At 39.8% G+C, this 21,335-nt stretch overlaps 1 protein-coding gene across 11 annotated transcripts in view; it reads left to right on the forward strand.

Moving 5' to 3' along the window:
• LOC134210860 (troponin C, isoallergen Bla g 6.0101-like) overlaps window positions 1-21,335 on the forward strand; it is a 109,152-nt gene that overhangs the window by 15,150 nt on the left and 72,667 nt on the right. For all 11 annotated transcript variants that reach the window (XM_062687223.1, XM_062687226.1, XM_062687234.1 and 8 more), the window contains exon 2: window positions 15,595-15,619. In XM_062687223.1, the coding sequence (XP_062543207.1) occupies window positions 15,595-15,619 (25 nt within the window). The remainder of the gene's footprint in view (window positions 1-15,594; window positions 15,620-21,335) is intronic.

Raw genomic sequence — 21,335 nt, forward strand, 5'->3', positions numbered from 1 at the left:
AGATAACGCGAATTTTCTTTCGGATACCGCCTCATTGCAAACCCACTTTTTTAGGGAAGGAGGCTGAATACCGTATTTTTCCCCTGATGAAGACACCATCCCCGTGTCGAAACGTCGGATAAATATACATCTTGTTTCAATAATTCAAGACTGCGTAGCCGTCTATAAAATCGAAATAAAAATATACGGTCGATTTCTCAACAGTTCTAATTATTATTATTCTACATATGCTGCAACGCAGCAAAGCTGAAATAATAAAAATGACCGTTATGCGTGGGTCCAGTTTGGAATGGGATAGGTACCCGTAAAAACGCGAGTGCATTTAGTTTTTGATTCCGGGAGGCTTGTCCTCAATCATAGTAGGAAAAATCTTTACGGTTGCTTGCAAGGGTACTGACGTTAACGTAGTTGCCACCGGCAACGCAAATGTTTTACTCTGCAGCAGTCTTATCACGAGTTGTTCATTAACCGATAAACAAAAAAAATCAATCATAGGGTAAAAGACCCAATAGTGGAGGGACTAAGCACGTTCCACCACTATTTGTTGGTTCGCACCAAGTCTATACTTCATTTCACTTACCTCAAGGGTGCACATGGAAGATTATTAATTATATTTGATCCGAAAGGGATCCTGATTGCAGCAGCATCCATCATTGTTACCTAAAATGGTGTAAGATTTCAATCGGTTCCGTCAATACTAAACTAAAGTAACTAAAATTCAACAACACATTTTGCAGTGTAATTGATTTCGGATTTATCAATAACCGATCATAAGCTTATTTATATTAGACTTGTGCTGCCCTCTGAATGTCACGTACTCTATGACGAAATATTTCGGTATGAATGTTTTAAGCAAACTTTCAAAAACCTGATCAGTCACCTAATTAAAGGCGACTGCAGTGAAATTTGTCAATTGCGCAGTAGTAAATTTCCACTGACCTTCGATTAGCCGAACTATTTGAAAATGGAAATCAAAAGAAAATTTAGAAAATCTCTCACTCTCCAGAACTGACCAATGGTAAAAGAGGTATAGAGCCCATTGTACACCATTGGGTAGTAATTGCGTCTAAATTTTAGGTTCGAGCCATTTCGATTCGCGTTCGTGCTTTCTTTCTGGTGGAGTTCGTGCTAGTGAAAACACTATATTTTCCAAGTGAAAGTTTATTCTTCAACGCCATTTTGAAAACGTTTCGTGATTTGATTTAACTAAAATCGAAGTAAGTTTCCGCGATTTTTATTAACTTTAGCATAAATAATGATGAATATCTTTTAATAGCTGAATTTGAAAAGTTCGTTAGAATAAAATTGAAATAAATTAATCGGAAATTGGAAGGACATATTAGTCAGGTAAGCTTTAGTGTGTTTTCGGTGGATAAAAGTGAAGTAAAGTTTATAATACGTTGTTTAGGCATAGTCAGGCCCAACAACGTGGGCGGTTTATCCGGGTTGGTCCGGTTTTTCCGATAATCCAAGCGTGAATTGACGCTGAGTCGTCATCATACGAGCCACGCGGTGGCGATTTGGACCAGTCTATTCTCCGACGGACAAGTTCTAATTGTGGGTGGCATTTTCCACTCGTTGGTCCAATTGGAATCCGTTCAACGGTGGTGGTCATACTTATTCACCACGTGACTCGTGCCGTCAAGCTGTGAGCCTAGAGCGACGCTACATAAAGCTCTCACTCCACCGAAACCCGGGGACGCATATACCCCGAAGAAAAAGCTCACACACGAGTTGCAGATTTTGAACGCGGGTATTTCGGATTTGGATTGTCGGACGCAAGAAAAAGCTCGTCGAAGAATTGTCGACGCTAGAACGACGCCTATACCCAACCGCCGTTGGAGCATCGCCTAGACGGATGCAGGTTTGATGTATATGTAGGGCGAGTGAATCAATTTAGGTTACTCTGTACTAATTAAAAGCTTCGCTAATTAGACGTGACGTTACATAGCCGCTAAAGGTTGCCTAGGCTAATAAATTAGAATCGAAACAGTGAATCGAAATAGAATTTTGTAAAACTTTTTAAATTCAACGACTATCGCTTAGAGACCGACTTAATAAATTATGGAATAAATAAATTACTTCGAGTTTGGGAAAGCTCTACCCGATTTCGGTCGTTGATGTTTTTAAATCGAAGTTGCTTGAATCTTTTATTCGGATTGTTTTACTGCCATTTGGTTTTGGAGCGTATTAATTTTCAACGCGGTGTGCTTTAACAAAATATTGGGTTCGGTTAAACGTTTGGGTCGAAGTGGAATATTAGTTCTGCAATAAATACTGTTGGCCTGCCCTGAGGAGGCAGTCTCATGCCGGGATATTTCTACAGAGATAACGGTCCTTTCTCTAAAGGTGGCGCTTAAGCCGTTAGCTTAAACTAAACAGAACGGAACGTTTCATTTGGCGCCCAACGTGGGGCCGAGAACAGTAATTAGTTTCGAATTTCAAATTTGTGAGTATAAGAATTGAGAATTTAATGCTTGGGTTAAGCCCGAGAGAAATTAGGATTTTCCACATAAGTTTGTTTGCTTTTTGAATTTAGCGCTAAACTTATTACGATTTTTGAATTTCAGTTATAATTTTGAATTGATTAGATAGGCTTAGAATAAATTGGGTTTAGTCTTAAGTTTGGTAGGTGTAAGGTTAAGTCAGTCTAGCTTGAATTGAAAAATCTGACTCGTTTAGTGCTTAAAAATCTAAAGTGAATTAAATTTAATACAATTTTATTTTTTTTCGATTAATTTGGTTAAGGTTTCATTAATTCTGTGTTCATTCTAATTGAATTTCAATTTGTTTTTTTTGCATTTCTTGATTAACATACTGTCAATCGTGGGCGATAGCAGCTCGTGCTATAAACGATTCCGCGATTTGAAGTCCTTTCGTAAAATTTCACAATGTCGTATTATAATATTAACGCGAATGCTCTTGATGAAGAGGAATTGAATTATGAACTTTGTATTCGTAATTGCTCGGTCGAAGGAACTCTCGATACTCGTCGCAGAACGTTGAGAAAAGTTTTCCGAGAAGTTGAAGTGCCGGAAGTACGTGAATCAGTGCATTCGTTAGAAGATGAGTTGGATGTGGTCCCTTTGAAGCTGCAACAGATAGAGAGCCAGCTCCAAACAGGTTTTGAGTCCGGAAGTTGGTCACGCTTGGTGCATTTGCACAAGAGACTACGCCGGTACGGGACGATCAGTCAGGATCAACTCAATAGGAAAGCAGCTTTACTAGATGCTGTGACACGTATGGCGAAGGCTTATTTTAATGTTGACTTGGATGAGATCGGCAAGGAAGTTCCTGTAATGACGCTGGTTCCTGAAGGATTGGGTCTAGGTGCGTCGCAGATTGAGCCACCCGTAGAAGACCGGAGGACGATTGTTACACCACAGTTGCTCACTGAATCAGCACATGAGGTAGTGCCAAATCCGTATCGCCTTGGAGCCATTCCCAAGAAGCAGCCGGCTGGCAACAGCTTGATAAGGTTTTCCCGGAACCGAAGAATGTTGAGAGGAAAGAAGAACGTCGTCAAACATTCCCACCGATGAGTGGATGGTGTGGTAGCCTTGCTAATCCGCTACAACCAGTAAGAGCAGCTACGCTTGAAGTCACGCCACCGAGGACAGATGGAGCTATCATGATAAATGAAAACGTTGGGGTGGAGACTCCTCAATATCGAACCTCAGTACAGATGCAGATTCGACGTCCATCGCAGATTCCACCTGGACAAGAAAATCAGCCTAGTGATCCTGGAAATAAGGTGCCACATATGGAGCCACAGGTCAATTTGGAGCCGACCCAGTCATGTGGAGCAATCGGGACCGAAGTCAAGCAGTATCGACAATTTGATGCTTGTCAACATACAAGCATAAGTCCTTGGAACGAAATTCCAGGTTGGCCAGCGCGTAATGTTTCTTCTGGATCAGTACTGAATATGCCGACTTATAGTATCTCGCCGTTGGCACCTGCTGTTGTAGTGAATCCAGCTGAAATGAAAGGCAATGATAATGATTACGTGCATAAGTCTCAAATAGAAGAGTTTATTAAAACGTACCTGAATCAGACACCTGGTAGAGCTGCGTTTGCTCCCGTGGTAAATCAGCCAGTAGTCCGAACGCTCGCTGATCAGTTCAGAAGTCTTCAAATTCCACAGGAAAATAATCCGAGATTGACTCATGTGGATCAAATGGATTCACACCATCGTTTACCTAGGCTTAGCTTGGACCCTCCTTTACAACTGATGAGGGATCCACGAGATTGCGTCAGACCTATGGGACAAACGAGGGTAGGAACGCCGTTAAGGTATGGAGAGTTACCAAATCTTCATAATGCACCGGCTTCTCAGCCGTTACATGCTGATGAATATCCTATTCCTAGGATGCCTTACAACCTCCAAGCCGTTGGTACATATCCAAACAATCAGCATCGTACGAGACTTCCACATCAGACGTGCAATATCATTGAAAAGTGGCCGAAGTTCTCTGGAGACTCCAATCCAGTACCAGTTGTTGATTTCCTACGTCAGTTGGAGATATTGAGCCGCTCATATCAGATTACCAACAGTGAATTGCGCATGCACGCTCATCTGCTTTTTAAAGATGATGCGTACGTGTGGTTTACGGCGTACGACAGTAAAATGGATACCTGGGAAACACTTCTGACATACCTCAAAATGCGCTATGATAACCCCAATAGAGATCGCTATCTCAAGGAAGAGATGCGCAATCGAAAACAAAAGCCCAATGAATTGTTTAGCGCCTTTTAACAGATCTTGAAGCGATGTCTCAACGAATGATAAGAAAGATGTCCGATGAAGAAAAGTTTGACATCATTGTGGAGAACATGAAAATGTCATACAAACGGAGACTAGCACTGGAACCAGTTTACTCAATAGAGCATTTAGCCCAGCTATGTTATAGGTTTGATGCTCTCGAGGGGAATTTATTCAATTCCCGTGCCTCTAGCAGACCACATACACTGAATCAAATAAAGGTGGATGAGGAGATCTTCGAAGATGCGACCGATTTTGAAGAAGCAGATGTGATGGCAATTCAACGAAACAAGACTTGGAAAGCAACGGTTAATTCTCAGCAGTCAACTAAAGAAACGGAAAAAGGTTCATTGGAAGCCAGTTTGTGTTGGAATTGTCGCAAAGTTGGACATATGTGGCGAGATTGTGAACAACGGAAGAGGATTTTCTGTCACATTTGTGGCAATCCGGACACTACAGCGTATCAGTGCCCACAGAAGCACAATCTGCGAACAAGAGAACCAGTCGAGCCAAAAAACGATTAGGATCGGAGAATTCCGGGAACGATTCTCTAGAAGATAAGGTAGATGTTCCCAATCCAAACTTCAAATATTTCAATCAGAATTACAGCATCAACACAAAGTTCCAAAGATGTCCGCATCTGCAAGTACGAATCTTAGGCGAGGAGATTGAAGGTTTAGCAGATACCGGAGCAGGTGTGTCTATAATTAGCTCACTGGCATTGATTGATAAATTGGGGCTTCTGATTCAGAAATGTAACGTAAAGATTCGGACCGCGGATAGTACCGAGTATAATTGCTCTGGGTATGTTAATGTGCCGTTCACTTATCAAGATCAAACTCAAGTGATTCCGACTATAATCGTGCCGGAAGTGTCAAAAGTCTTGATACTTGGTATGGACTTTCTGAATGCTTTCCGCTTTAGACTCATGATTCCCGAAAAAGATGATGAACAAGACTTTCCGACTTCCGATGGAGAAGAAGAAGCGATTGATGCATTACTAGTAGAGGAAGTTTATGGACAGGTCTGCTTTGAAATACTTCCTGTAGCCGCTCCAGATTCCATTTCCCAAACCCCAGAAGTAGATGACAGCTTAGAAATGCCAACCATCGAACTCCCAGAACAAACTATACATAGTCCAGCAGATTTAGTTACCGAACATGATTTATCGACGCAGGAAAGGCAAGAGCTATTTGAAGCCATTAGGGTCCTACCAGCCACAGCGGAAGGGCACCTAGGAAGAACCAATGTCCTCAAACATAATATTGAGCTACTTCCTGGAGCACAGCCTCGGAAGATACCAAATTACCGATGGTCACCGAATGTAGAAAGCATTATTGATGGCGAAATTCAGAGAATGTTGAATCTGGGAGTCATCGAAGAATGTTCTGGACCTGTGGACTTCATTAATCCCTTGCTTCCAGTGAAGAAAGCTAATGGCAAATGGAGAATTTGTTTAGATTCAGGAGACTAAATTCCTGTACAAAACGCGATGATTTTCCGTTTCCAAACATGCTTGGGATATTACAGCGAATCCAGAAATCCAAGTACTTTACAGCTATAGATTTGTCGGAGTCGTACTACCAGGTTAGTTTAGATGAAACCTCCAAAAATAAGACCGCTTTTCGAACCAATAAAGGTTTGTACCGGTTCGGGGTGATGCCGTTCGGGCTCACAAACGCGCCTGCTACTATGGCCAGATTGATGTCGAAAGTTTTAGGTCACGATTTAGAACCATTCGTTTATGTTTATCTTGATGACATCATTATCATTTCAATGTCATTTGAGCACCACTGTCAGCTCATTAAAATCGTGGCACGACGTTTACAGCAAGCTGGATTAACTATCAACCTGCAAAATCAAAATTTTGTCAGAAACGGATTCGGTATCTCGGATATGTTCTTTCGGAGCACGGCTTATCAATGGATGCATCCAAAATACAGCCTGTCCTTGACTACGCACAACCTCAGACAGTTAAGGATGTGAGAAGGCTGTTAGGTCTCGCCGGATTTTATCAGAAATTCATAAGTAATTATTCTGAAATAACGACTCAATAACAAATCTTTTAAAGAAAGATAGGAAGAAATTTCATTGGACGGAAGAAGCGAATTTAGCGTTTGAAAAACTGAAAAACTCTCTGGTTTCCGCACCGATATTAGCGAATCCTGATTTCAATTTACCGTTCGTGATCGAGACTGACAGTTCAGACCTTGCTATAGGGGCTGTGTTAGTACAAGTACAGGAAGGAGAACGCAAGACGATTGCATATTTCTCTAAGAAATTGTCAAGCACACAAAGAGATATAGCGCCACAGAAAGGGAGTGCTTGGCAGTGCTTCTTAGCATCGAGAATTTTAAGCACTTTGTGGAAGGAAGCCAATTCGTTGTGCAGACGGACGCCATGAGTTTGACTTTCCTACAAACTATGTCCATAGAGTCAAAATCTCCTCGTATCGCGAGGTGGGCCCTTAAACTGTCGAAATACGACATCAAGCTGCAATATAAGAAGGGAACGGAAAATATACCTGCCGACTGTCTATCTAGGAGTGTAAATCAGGTAACTGTTGATCTCCCGGATCCCTATATCGCCGGTTTGAGATCTCAGGTCGAAAAGTTTCCTGAACGCTATTCAGATTTTAAAGTATCTGACGATCAGGTGTATAAATACGTCACCAACTCTACGACGGCAGAAGATCCAGCATCTAAATGGAAGCGTGTAGTACCGCTATGCGATCGAATTAAGGTTACCCAAGAAATTCATGATCAGGCCCATTTAGGATACCAGAAAACACTTCAGAAAGTTCGTGAAAGATTCTATTGGCCAAGGATGTCAACCGATATCAAAAGATTCTGTTCGTCATGTGAGATCTGTAAGGAGTCCAAAACACCGAACGTAAATGTTCGACCGGTTTGTGGGAAACCCAAACTCTGCAGTCGACCATGGGAAATGATATCACTCGATTTCTTAGGACCGTATCCGCGATCCAAGAAAGGGAACGTCTGGATATTAGTCGTATGTGACTTCTTTTCGAAGTTTGTCCTGATACAGTGCCTTCGTAATGCAACTGCACCTGCCGTTTGTGCGTTTCTGGAGACTAACGTATTTACACTCTTCGGAGCACCCTCAGTGTGTATATCGGATAATGCACAAGTTTTTAAGTCCGGAGGATTTCAAAAGTTACTCGAGAAATATGGGGTTTCACATTGGAACCTAGCTATTTATCACCCGAGTCCGAACCCCACAGAACGCGTAAATCGGGTAATAGTAACTGCAATCAGATGTGCTCTGCACAAGCAAACAAGCCATAGGGACTGGGACGAGTCGATCCATATTATTGCAATGGCGATAAGAAGCAGTGTCCACAATAGTACTGGTTATTCACCGTACTTTGTGAATTTTGGACGAAATATGATCAGTCATGGAGATGAATATCAGCATATGCGTGATCTTGGGGATGGAGGAGATTATCAGCCACCACAAATGAGTGAAAACATGAAAAAGCTGTTCGAAATTGTTCGCAAAAACCTGCAAACGGCTTACGAAAAATACTCTCGTTCTTATAATCTTCGTGCTAATACCAGACATCAATTCCAAAAAGGTGAAATGGTTTATCGGAAACATGTAAATTTGTCGAACAAATCAAAGGATTTTGTTGGAAAATTTGGCACAAAATTCTCACAGGCACGTATTCGCGAAACACTCGGAACAAACACGTATTTATTGGAAGATATAAACGGTCGACGAATATCTGGGACATTTCATGGCTCTTTCTTAAAACGAGCCTAATACGTCGCCAGGCAATTGATCAAAACAACAACTTCAGCTATGACGGCGCACATGCCTGGTGCGCATAAACAAAAATCGATGCCGATCAAAAGACTCGTATTGAGGTGCTAAAGGCCGTCCAACGTTCGAGATGTTCTTTGATTTCCTCACGTTGTTGACAAAACAGTTACAAAAAAACTGAGCTAGGAACGTATTATTCCTGGGATAGTACATAAACATTTGACCAAACGGAATCTTCAAACACACGTCAGCGGTGCAACGGTCGTATCACGATTCGAGACGTCTGCAAGTTTCCTCGATCGTTGATCACATCAGCTCGGTATCGATCAAGCTAAAGTAAATTCGTAGGCAATAGTTCGCACATGAAACCGAAATTCCAATAAGAATATCGGAGGCAACTGATGATCAGTGCTCATGTGTAATTGCATTAGTTCAACAGATGTAATGCCTGAACTGTTGAGAGCTTGGACCACAAATACACTCATTCAGCACTGACAAATCGCATACTCATAGGTCATATCGTTACATTGCATAGCTTATCTATGCATACGGCATTGTTTTAACTCGGTCGTCTGTGTCGTAATTGTATTCCTGGAAATATAAATTATTCGTTTAGTTTGGCTGAGGAAATGATAAAGCATGTCCACTCACCTGCAATAGACCACTTCAACTGCGATATAAAGTTCACCACTCCACGTTCCGCAATAGAATCAAAAGTGTAGAATACAATAGCTCCCAATACCATCATATCTTTTAATTTGAACATTACTGAATAATAGGCACTATCACAACCGATTAGTTTCATCCGTTTTAATCAAATCTTTATCAGTTCTCTTCGAACAACACATTTCGTACCCGATCGTGAAAATCTGTATTTGTCTTAGAGCTTTGTAAAGCTATGTGGATTTCAAATTGGAAGTTTGGCGTTAGTTTCGTTTTTGAGTTAGTATGATTGCGTAGTTTAGATTTTTGATTAGATAATTTAAATACGATTCATTCAGACATCTCTGGAGTAAATTTCGATCGGAAAAATGTTTTCAAATATTTTTGGAGTTATTCGGTTAAATTTAGGATGGTTTAAATTCGGACTACTTTAAGTAAACTACTTTCCAAATATTTTTGGAGTTTGAAAATCAATTGTCGTTCATTGGCAATAACAATTCGGTATTAATCATAAGGATATGTCCAAATAATTTTGGAGTAATTTCGAAATAGAGTAGGTTTGAATGAGTATAGAAGTGTATAGGAAATGAAGTTGGATGAACACAGAATGATGTAATTCGAAGTAGAACCACATAGTCGTCATTGACTTTATGTTGAGTTTGTTTGTGTTAAAAGTAGCTAAATATTTATATTGTGTTAACTGTTCTCTGTTTTGAGTAAAAATTTTGAAAATTTTTAATTTTCAAAATTTTTAAAACCAGTATAAGCGAATGTAAGATTTCAATCGGTTCCGTCAATACTAAACTAAAGTAACTAAAATTCAACAACACATTTTGCAGTGTAATTGATTTCGGATTTATCAATAACCGATCATAAGCTTATTTATATTAGACTTGTGCTGCCCTCTGAATGTCACGTACTCTATGACGAAATATTTCGGTATGAATGTTTTAAGCAAACTTTCAAAAACCTGATCAGTCACCTAATTAAAGGCGACTGCAGTGAAATTTGTCAATTGCGCAGTAGTAAATTTCCACTGACCTTCGATTAGCCGAACTATTTGAAAATGGAAATCAAAAGAAAATTTAGAAAATCTCTCACTCTCCAGAACTGACCAATGGTAAAAGAGGTATAGAGCCCATTGTACACCATTGGGTAGTAATTGCGTCTAAATTTTAGGTTCGAGCCATTTAGAATCGCGTTCGTACTTTCTTCCTGGTGGAGTTCGTGCTAGTGAAAACACTATATTTTCCAAGTGAAAGTTTATTCTTCAACGCCATTTTGAAAAAGTTTCGTGATTTGATTTAACTAAAATCGAAGTAAGTTTCCGCGATTTTTATTAACTTTAGCATAAATAATGATGAATATCTTTTAATAGCTGAATTTGAAAAGTTCGTTAGAATATAATTTGAAATAAAGTGATCGTAAATTGGAAGGACATATTAGTCAGGTAAGCTTTAGTGTGTTTTCGGTGGACAAAAGTGAAGTAAAGATTATAATACGTTGTTTAGGCATAGTCAGGCCCAACAACGTGGGCGGTTTATCCGGGTTGGTCCGGTTTTTCCGATAATCCAAGCGTGAATTGACGCTGAGTCGTCATCATACGAGCCACGCGGTGGCGATTTGGACCAGTCTATTCTCCGACGGACAAGTTCTAATTGTGGGTGGCATTTTCCACACTCGTTGGTCCAATTGGAATCCGTTCAACGGTGGTGGTCATACTTATTCACCACGTGACTCGTGCCGTCAAGCTGTGAGCCTAGAGCGACGCTACATAAAGCTCTCACTCCACCGAAACCCGGGGACGCATATACCCCGAAGAAAAAGCTCACACACGAGTTGCAGATTTTGAACGCGGGTATTTCGGATTTGGATTGTCGGACGCAAGAAAAAGCTCGTCGAAGAATTGTCGACGCTAGAACGACGCCTATACCCAACCGCCGTTGGAGCATCGCCTAGACGGATGCAGGTTTGATGTATATGTAGGGCGAGTGAATCAATTTAGGTTACTCTGTACTAATTAAAAAGCTTCGCTAATTAGACGTGACGTCACATAGCCGCTAGGGTTGCCTAGGCTAATAAATTAGAATCGAAACAGTGAATCGAAATAGAATTTTGTAAAACTTTTTAAATTCAACGACTATCGCTTAGAGACCGACTTAATAAATTATGGAATAAATAAATTACTTCGAGTTTGGGAAAGCTCTACCCGATTTCGGTCGTTGATGTTTTTAAATTTAAATCGAAGTTGCTTGAATCTTTTATTCGGATTGTTTTACTGCCATTTGGTTTTGGAGCGTATTAATTTTCAACGCGGTGTGCTTTAACAAAATATTGGGTTCGGTTAAACGTTTGGGTCGAAGTGGAATATTAGTTCTGCAATAAATACTGTTGGCCTGCCCTGAGGAGGCAGTCTCATGCCGGGATATTTCTACAGAGATAACGGTCCTTTCTCTAAAGGTGGCGCTTAAGCCGTTAGCTTAAACTAAACAGAACGGAACGTTTCAATGGTACCTCCAATTATTGGTGCAGTGTTCCAATAGTAGCGGTATTTTTAAATTTGTGTTCTTATAGTTGTGAATCCCATTGTTTTCATATGGGACGCTTAACTATAGGAATACTACCGCAACTATTGGTGCAAAGCAGAGAAAAGGAAATGGTATTTTAGTGATTTTTTACCAATTTTGATGCAATTCTCAACCTCTTTCCTGTATTTCGTGTAATGACAGGTCAACAAATTGCTAGACTATATGGGTTGCTGCGTTAAATACGTAGATTGTGTAAAAACAGCACTACCGCAACTATAGGAACACCCACGACTATCGGAACTTTTACCCTAGAGATATTACGCATTGCAAGAAAAATTTGGAACCCTGGAAAATCCAAAGCGCCTCCAAAGAATATTTTCCAGGCTAGTGATCAAAGCAGCTAATGCTAGATTTACGATGTTTTGTTTATATTCTTAATATGACATTCCTAGAAAATATGATCTACTGAACAGAAACACATTATTCAATGAAATATTGAAAAGCTTTGAAATTTTGTGTCTCTCAGGGGTCAACAGAAGCACTACGATTTGGGGCGGGATTTGACTGCGGGCTCTGGTAACCTTTTGCAAGGTGTTTCTGTATGCATCTGCCAACTGGCCTAACTAAATCGATAGCGTTTCGCTCAGAACGCACTAGTCCACATCTTGGTATTAGGAGGGTCTCTTAACCGAACCGACACGAAGACCTTCGGGCAAAATGGAAGGTCAGCTCAGGTTCAATAAGCCGCTGATAAAACAAATTTTTACGCCGTTACGAATAGTGTAAGCGTTTTGAGACGTGTAACTATATGAAAGCATTCTTCCAAATTTGCTATGAAGTCGAAATTTTGTAAAATATTTCATTGATTAGCTTTCCCAAGTAACTGAACCACTGAAAATTAAATTTCTGTGAATTAAACATCAATAAAGAAATAAACTGCGATAAAATTGATATTGATGTGAAGGTTATTACGAAAACCTAAACCATTGGGGTCTAAAGGGATCAATCGATTGCATTTCAGATTAGTTTACACCTAGGCAGAGAACTGATTAATTGGTCGCTCCATGTTTATGGGCACGCCTTTCAAATGATTGGATTGAATGAAAGTTGATTTGTTTTAATAATTTGAGCTCAAATCAACGCACACTATGCATGATTTGTTCTATGCGGGGATTGCCCTCTGCGCGTTATTTCCGCGAAGCTATCCAAATTTTTCTTTTTCTCCGTAATATCTTCTTGGTATTGATTGTCCGCTCGTTCAATCAAAGTGGCTCTGGATGTGTTAAAGAATATGCCCAAATTGTTTCTGATCAATTGCTTTAAGACTGGATTCAAAAAAGCAAAAAGATCGACGTATTCTCATCGTCTCCCTTGGATTCGTTCCTTGAGAGTAATTTCTGTGGCTTGGTTTAAAAATTGCTCCAATATAAATTGGATCGCCACGTCGGCTTCATATAAAGTGCAGAACTTACGGCAGAGCAGATTCACAGCAGCTTGAATTATTTCACTAACCATCAAAGATTATCATCACTGAAGTTGAATTTGGATTGAAGCTTCAAGTAGATCAGAGTTTATAACGCATCCATCAAATAATAGAACTGTTTGAGCATGGATAACATGCTATTCCAGCATGTCTTGGTTTATCAGCGAATTTAGAACGGACATATTTTTGTAGAAAAACACGATTTACAAGTGTTAGAGAACTACTACAAAACCTACCTTTATCACAATTTTTTCGACGATATAGACAATGTTCGTTGAAGAAAAAAGAAATTGGCAATTTGACAGATGTATAAGAGATGACGATGCTGATCAATTTTTGCTGTAGCGCGAACGTCGTCAATAATGCTTACTTGTGCAAAGGTTTATTCATGCACGCATTCTATTGTAGTTTTTGAGTCTTCAGCTGATACAGGTCGCTGATTTTTCATACTGACAGCAAAATTTTAAATACCGAAATACCGGTATTTTATGTCACTAATACCGGTACTTTTTGTACTCAAAATTGGCCGGTAATACCGGTATTACCGGTTAAACCACCTTAGTATGGGCCTTTTTCAGAGTGGTTATAGGGGTACCGTATAGTAGACACACAGCGGTACCCCTATAACCTCCCTGAAGAAGGCCCAAACAGAGGGCCGAAACGACGAATGCGGTAGAATCACCCCGCTTTTTTAATTTTTTTTAAGCTTTATTATCGTGATTTTTTATATTTACAGATAAGTTCATCACGTCCGCTTTTTTAATTCTATGATCAGAAAAGCCAAAACAGAGGGATTATTTGTATACAATGGAGTTCAGTGAACCTATGACAGTTTTTAAAACATTTTTACGCTTGAAATGGTCCACCGTGTACTTTACCCAGGATGTTTGTTAGCTTGAAAGAATTGTACAATGCGTGCCTCAGTTCTTCCTGTTTCGACAGCATGGTTTACACAATGCTGGTGGGAAAGTGAATGTGCCACAATTTTCTTAATATTCTGAGGATTCATTCATATAAACTAATATTTCTCTGAAAGCATTAAATTTCTAATAGAAGAAGTATTGAAGTCAATCCCGTTTTCAGTGGTCACCCGTCATAAGCTTGACAATATTCAGCCCTTTAAACACCTTCATACACCTATTGTCCGCAATATCTTGCGCTCATATACACTGAAAGTTCTGCGACCAGCCTTTAACGGTCATCTATCCTTATTTTCGAAATTAATTGAACGCGGCGCATTACTCGTTATAAAGCGGTTATCCCACCACAGATTGTGTGGATTTTGCTTTCTTAGGCAGCATACTTGTCATAAACATGTTACTATGACCTTTTTACGACCAAATTCAGTCATATATGAGTTGCTGCAACCAAGTTGGCCTAAATTTCAATTGTTTCTAACGATTGGTGAGCTGATCGTGCGACCAAAGAAAAATTTGGCTCGGTTTTGAACGGAAGAGCAAATTAATTTTTCCTCTCCGATTCCTAAATTGATTCTGAGGACGTGGCCGGCATCGTTATTGGTTACGAATTAATGAAATTCCAAAGCATTTACGTACATACAGTGAAAATAGTTTTCTAAACCCAAGAAAGCTATTCAATTGGTTTGCTGGGCATATTTGTTGTTTCTCGGCCAATCATGACTAGTAACTATGAAATGTACAGTCAATTGAGCAAAGCTAAGCTAAGCTAACGTGTCTAAGCATTTCCACCTATTTTGGATTTTGCCATGTTGGAATGGAGCTCAATTTGAGGCAGTTTTTTGGGCTTTTTCGAGGGTCGGGTCGCTGGCTCTGTTTCACTCTTGTGGAGTCAGAGCTTTCTTGGTGTCAGAAACAACTGAAGAAGCGGCCTTCCTCAACATTTCAGCGAAGCTTCGCCAAGAACCCCGTGGCTGCTTGTATAGAATTGTTTTAAAATAAATCTATCGAATTATCTGGATCCAGTGAAGAAATATTAATAAGATTGACACTGAAAGACAAATTATTTACTCACACATTGATTCACACTATTATGTAAATTCATCCAGCAGATATTATAATCCAATTTTCTTACAATTTTGTGTAAAAACCTACCACAATCTGTATACATATAAGGCGTATGCTTAATCTTTGTATTTTTATACAAACATTGTGAGCTCTTATACAAATATTGTAACAAAAGTTTGCATAATTTAAGGTTTATACAATATTTGTATTAGAATCTTGCAATTTCGTTATGGCGCAATTCTTATACCGATTTTGGAAGGCTCTAAGACAAAATTGTAGAAAATCTGACAAACGCTGGTTGGGTATATTCTCTAATTAATACGTATCGAGCTTCATGTCATAAATATTTTACTCATTATTCTTGAAATTCTCCTCTTCCCACAGGAACTGAGCAAGGACCAGCTGAAAGGTATATTTCTCGCATCAAACGGCTCAACGAACACATTTTTGCAACATATTAAGTCGCGCTCATCCAATTCCTGTGCCAGAACCCTTGAAAGGAACCATAAGCTTGTGGGAAGGGAGTGCAGGTGCCGAAAACGAAGTGCATTTCAGTGACAAATAAATTACTTGGAATGAATTCAAGTGAAAAATATGAAAAATCTTCTGGGCCGAGAAATCCTCTGCCGGCGAAAATTCCTTTCGGAAAAACCCAACCCGCGGTCGATGGTGCAAGGAAAACCGAAGATAAATCCCAGTGAAAATCTATAAAAATAACACGCAAAAAGATCGAATAAAATTCGTTCCAAACAAGAAGTGAATCCGCTTTATGATAAAGTGCCGTGATCTGCGTGTGTGCCATGCCATAATGTGCGAGTGAGGAAATTGGGAAGCCGCAAATGCGGAATGTGCCAATGCCGACCCCGACGGACGTTGTGGTGTGAAAAATGAGCAGCAATTCCGATGCCGTCCGGCTGCCTTCGCCCCCGCGGAAAACGGCTTTCCCTCGGGAACAGTCAAACGAGTGTGACCTTAGAAAGTACGTTATTTGGTTGCCGCTGATCTCCCCCACGCGTCCAGCAAAACACAAAATTCTAGGGTTCTGGCCAGTGAACCGTGATTCATTCCTCAAGGGCATTTCATCATCATCACCATCCGTGGCAGTCTGCGTTGGGTTTGTGTGTTAGCCTCGGCTGGACATCGTGCGTGCACAGTAGTGGGAGTTGTTTGCTATGCGGTTGGGGATGATGGTGGTGGATCGGTCTGGAATCGATAGACGATCCGCAACGATCGTCACCACAGTTGCTCAATGAATTTCAAAGGAATTTCTTGACCGTGTTGTTTGAATGAGTTATGGAGCGAGAGGCGTGAGAAATGGTTGGTAGTTAATGATATTTCATTCTGTCAACTTTGGAACATTAGCTAATAACAAGTTGTTTACGACTTTCTTGTTAGTACTGACCTTGGCTAGGTAAGTGCTGCCAATTTATTGCAAATTCCAGTGATATCACATAGAAAATGCTTCAAAAGATTCTATCCTCATTAAGATTTCAGTTAATCTAAAAATATGTCATCTTAATTTGAATTATTAGAACTGTTTCACTTGTTTCTTGTTTTTATTAGCAAAAAGCACCGACGAAATTTTGAGGCCTTGTATGTGATAATATTGTGGGCTTCGTGGCCGTGCGTTGTATAGGTGTTAAGTGTTCAGTCTGAACGACCTCTGGTCGAAGACGGTGTTCCTGTCTTTTTTAATATGAATGAATATGTACTAGTCATTGATATGGACAATGAAACAGTTTCCCTACATGAAAAAAAAACATTATTCACGGGCAAAAGGAAGGTGGTTTGATTTGCCCATATACCATCGCGCGCGAAAAAGGCTTCTATTGACGAGTAAAGAACTAGAGAACTTCTCGCGGCTTTCAGCATAACATTTTGTATTTAATTCAATAAGAACTGAATGAGTATCATAGTTCTTCATCGTAAATTGTGCCGTCTAACTGCAAATCACTGTTTTTCGATGTTTCTGCATACTTTTTTTTCCATATAAACTTCCAACGAGTTTAGCACCATCCAAACGTTGACCGATTTGGCTGAAGTTTTATCCGGGGGACAAGAACATCTTTGATCTCACTTGTCATAAGACGAGTTTGTACAATCCCATTTAATTCCACCACTTAATTGTACCTTGACAGATACGTATTTCGACCTCAACAGTAAGGTCGTCTTCAGTGTCTCGTACTTGACTCGAGTAGAGTCTTCAGCCGCGGTATCATCCCAATCATGCCCTCCGAGTATTTGTCTTTCACTTGCGTCTCAAGTCCAGGTATATGAAATTTTCAACATTGTCCTGAAGTTTAAATCAAATGGTCTATCGAATCAACCAAAGCCTTCATGATGTCCCAAGCCGTGGTATCAACTCAATTATGTCCTCCGAGGATTGCGTCTCAAAATAAGACATATAAGGTGTTGCAAGATCTCCAAAATGTCCTGGAGTTTGAATCAAATGATCTAACCCAGACAACCAGAATGCATGCATAATGAAATTGTTTTTCTGTTATGCGATGCCTATGCGCACAAATTTCATCGCATACCAGTCGCGAAAACGCTTTTTGCGTACAAAAGTGGAGGCGATATATGTGTATTTCTTATCCGACGTTGCACGGTACTTTCTGCGATATGCACGATTTTTATGCGAGTTTGTTCGTTATACATTACGATGTAGTATGTGATAACAAACTCTGTTTGACAGATAATCCGATTTCATTTGAGTTTGTTTGCAGGAATATGCGATGTCAACATATGAAGCTGGAATAAACTCGCAAAATAGCCTACTGTGCGGGAAAATTTATAAATAAACTGATGAGCTTCGCACCACAATGCGATTTTGATAAAATTTGGATCGGTAAACGATTTTAATCGTATATTCTTATGCGATGGGTGGTTGCCTGGGAATGAATCAACCAAGGTTTCCATGATGTCCTCATCTGCCGTATTCTCAAAATCATGCCCTCCAAGTATTAGTCTTTCACTTGCGTCTCAAGTCTAGGTATAGAAATGTTTTAAGGTCTCCAAATTATCCTGGAGTTTGAATCAAATGGTCTACCGAATCAACCAAGGCTTCATGATGTCCTAAGCCGTGGTATCAACTCTATTATGTTCTCCGAGTATTTGTCTTTCACTTGCGTCTCAAAACAAGACATATGAGTAGATGTAAGATCTCCAAACTATCCTGGAGTTTGAATAAAATGGTCTAATGAATCAACCAAGGTTTCCATGGTGCCCCAGCCCCGGTGTCAACCCAATTATGTCCTCCGATTATTTGTCTTTCATTTACGTCTCAAATGCAGGCATATGAGATGTTCTAAAATTTACAAATTGTCCTGGAGTTTGAATCAAATAGTCTACCGAATCAAACAAGGCTTTCCCCAGCCGCGGTGTCGACCCAATTTTGTCTTCTGAGTCTTACACTTGCGTCTCAAATTTAAGCATGTAATGGAACAATAGTGTAATCCGTATTCACTTTGGTTCTATGGATCAAAAAGGGCATGGCCCAATTCATATGTGACTCGTACTCGACTCGAGTCAAGTACGATACACTGAAGACGACCTTACTGTTGAGGTCGAAATACGTATCTGTCAAGGTACAATTAAGTGGTGGAATGAAATGGGATTGTACAAACTCGTCTTATGACAAGCGAAGACATTCCACTAAAAAGTTTAACATAATTTTCTTAACAAATCTTTGATCTATTATAAAATCTCGCTTGTAATATGTCAAACTCTATGATTTCGCAAAACAGGATGAATAGAGCTTATTTTGAGGGTTTTGCTCCAGAATGTTTGCCTTCCGATGATAATGGCCATTTTAAAACAGTTCAAAAAAGTTGCCTTGGTACATGTAAAACTTTTTAGTTATTCGACATGTATGACATATTTCGATATATTCCTGATTACTGTTCCTCCGAAACACGATCAATTCTCCTTAGCTTACGGTATGTCGAAATGCTTGTTTTGTATTGGAAATTAAATCAACAAAATTCAAATTTAGGATTATTACATATATTGAACATTATCCTGAGGTTCCTAATCCTCTGAAGAAAAGAGGCATTATTGCATCAGCAATAACACAAATTATCTTTTTCTTCTTCTTATTGGCATTACATCCCCCACTAGGACATTGCCGCCTCACTGCTTAGTGTTCATTCAGCACTTCCACAGTTATTAACTGCGAGGTTTCTAAGCCAAGTTACCATTTTTGCATTTGTATATCATGATTCATGAGGCTAACACGATGCTAGTTTTATGCCCTGGGAAGTCGAGACAATTTCCAAACCGAAAATTGTCTAAACCTGCATTGGGAATCGAACCCAGCCACCCTCAGCATGGTCTTGCTTTGTAGCAGCGCATTTTGCCGCTAGGCTAAGGAAGGCCCCAGCACCAATTATTTAACAAGTAAAATTTTATAATTTTGCTTATTTTCCTATATGCAAAATCATGTAGTTTGAATTGAATTGCAAATTGTGAAACGGATTTCCAAATATGTATGCGTGCCTTGTAATGACTAGCAAGCTTCTAATGATCAATGAAGCTATCGAAGGCCCAGAGACCATTTAATACAAATTTAAAAAAGACGTTAAAACATTTTGTTTATTTTTTCATTTTTTCCAGAACCTCAACGGATTCTCCAGGTTACTCCAAAAGATATTTTGTTGGAGATCCAGACTTTCGAAAGATTCTGAAACATGACCACAATATCATGAAGTCGGACATGTCGCAAGCGAGGATTCAGAAATGATTGTATACACCATTTTGTACAGAAACCTAGAATCCCGTAAAATTCCGGAACATACCCAATGCCCAACTTGTACAAAAGCTACATCGATCTAGCTTGGCAAAATCATAGAGTATGAGAAGTCACAAACGAGATTTTACATCTGATAGAAATGTTTATTTCCCTTCGAGGACCAGGATTCCAGAAGATTACAAGACAAGTCAAACTTGTTCAAAACCCCCAAAATAAGCTCAATCGATTCAGTTTTGCAAAATGATGAAGCTTAAGGTCTATTGATCTTGTTTTACAATATTATGAAGTGTGAGTTGTCGTAAACAAGACTTTATAATGATATGGAAATGCTAATATCATCTTCCAAACTTGGACGTACATGTTCATGATAGCATTAGAGGCGAAAGTATAGAATTGATAGTTCCGTTAGGATACGGCAGGCATGAAGAATGTTTTTATAGAAGTCGATTTGAAAGCGAGCGGAGGGCAATATTTGTGATGGCACATATCGCACGACCTTCCTTCTGCCAAGCTCCCGTATGAAGGGGGAGGGAAGAATATCAGTGTGGAATCTGATATATCTCCACTCCAAAATCCTATTCGACTAAATGCTGATGTCATATTAGAAATTTGGAGACAGTACTCGTCGATAGCAAATCCTTCCGCACGCGATGGCATATGAGCAAGTCAAACCACCTTCCTTTTGCCAGTGGAGATATATCAGATTCCACACTGATATTCTTCCCTCCCCCTTCATACGGGAGCTTGGCAGAAGGAAGGTCGTGCGATATGTGCCATCACAAATATTGCCCTCCGCTCGCTTTCAAATCGACTTCTATAAAAACATTCTTCATGCCTGCCGTATCCTAACGGAACTATCAATTCTATACTTTCGCCTCTAATGCTATCATGAACATGTACGTCCAAGTTTGGAAGATGATACTAGCATTTCCATATCATTGTAAATCGTTTAACTTCACGTAGAAGTAACACACACGAAATCATTAATTTAGTAAGACTTTATAAATGATCATGAATTGACTATTCCGGAACATGTCCAACTTGTACAAAAACCCTCAAAATGGGCTTTCATGACGTTTGAGATGTCGCAAGCAAGGCTTCATCAATGATCAAAACTAGCTATTTTCCCCGGGGGGCACCATTCCGAAAGATTCTGGAACATGTCGTTGTCCAAAAACCCTCCAAATGAGCTCAATTGAACTTCTTTTGCAAAATCATGAACTTTGAGAAGTCCCGAGCTGCACCAGTCAGACAGAAATGGTCGCAGCAACTTATATGGGACTAAATCTGGTCACACATGAGATGCAGTAAGCTAAGTGGAACATGCGTCACAAGAGAGGCTTTATAAATTATCAAAACTGGCCATTTTTTGGAA

Source organism: Armigeres subalbatus, chromosome 2 (genome assembly GCF_024139115.2).
Source record: "Armigeres subalbatus isolate Guangzhou_Male chromosome 2, GZ_Asu_2, whole genome shotgun sequence".
Lineage (NCBI taxonomy): Eukaryota > Metazoa > Arthropoda > Insecta > Diptera > Culicidae > Armigeres > Armigeres subalbatus.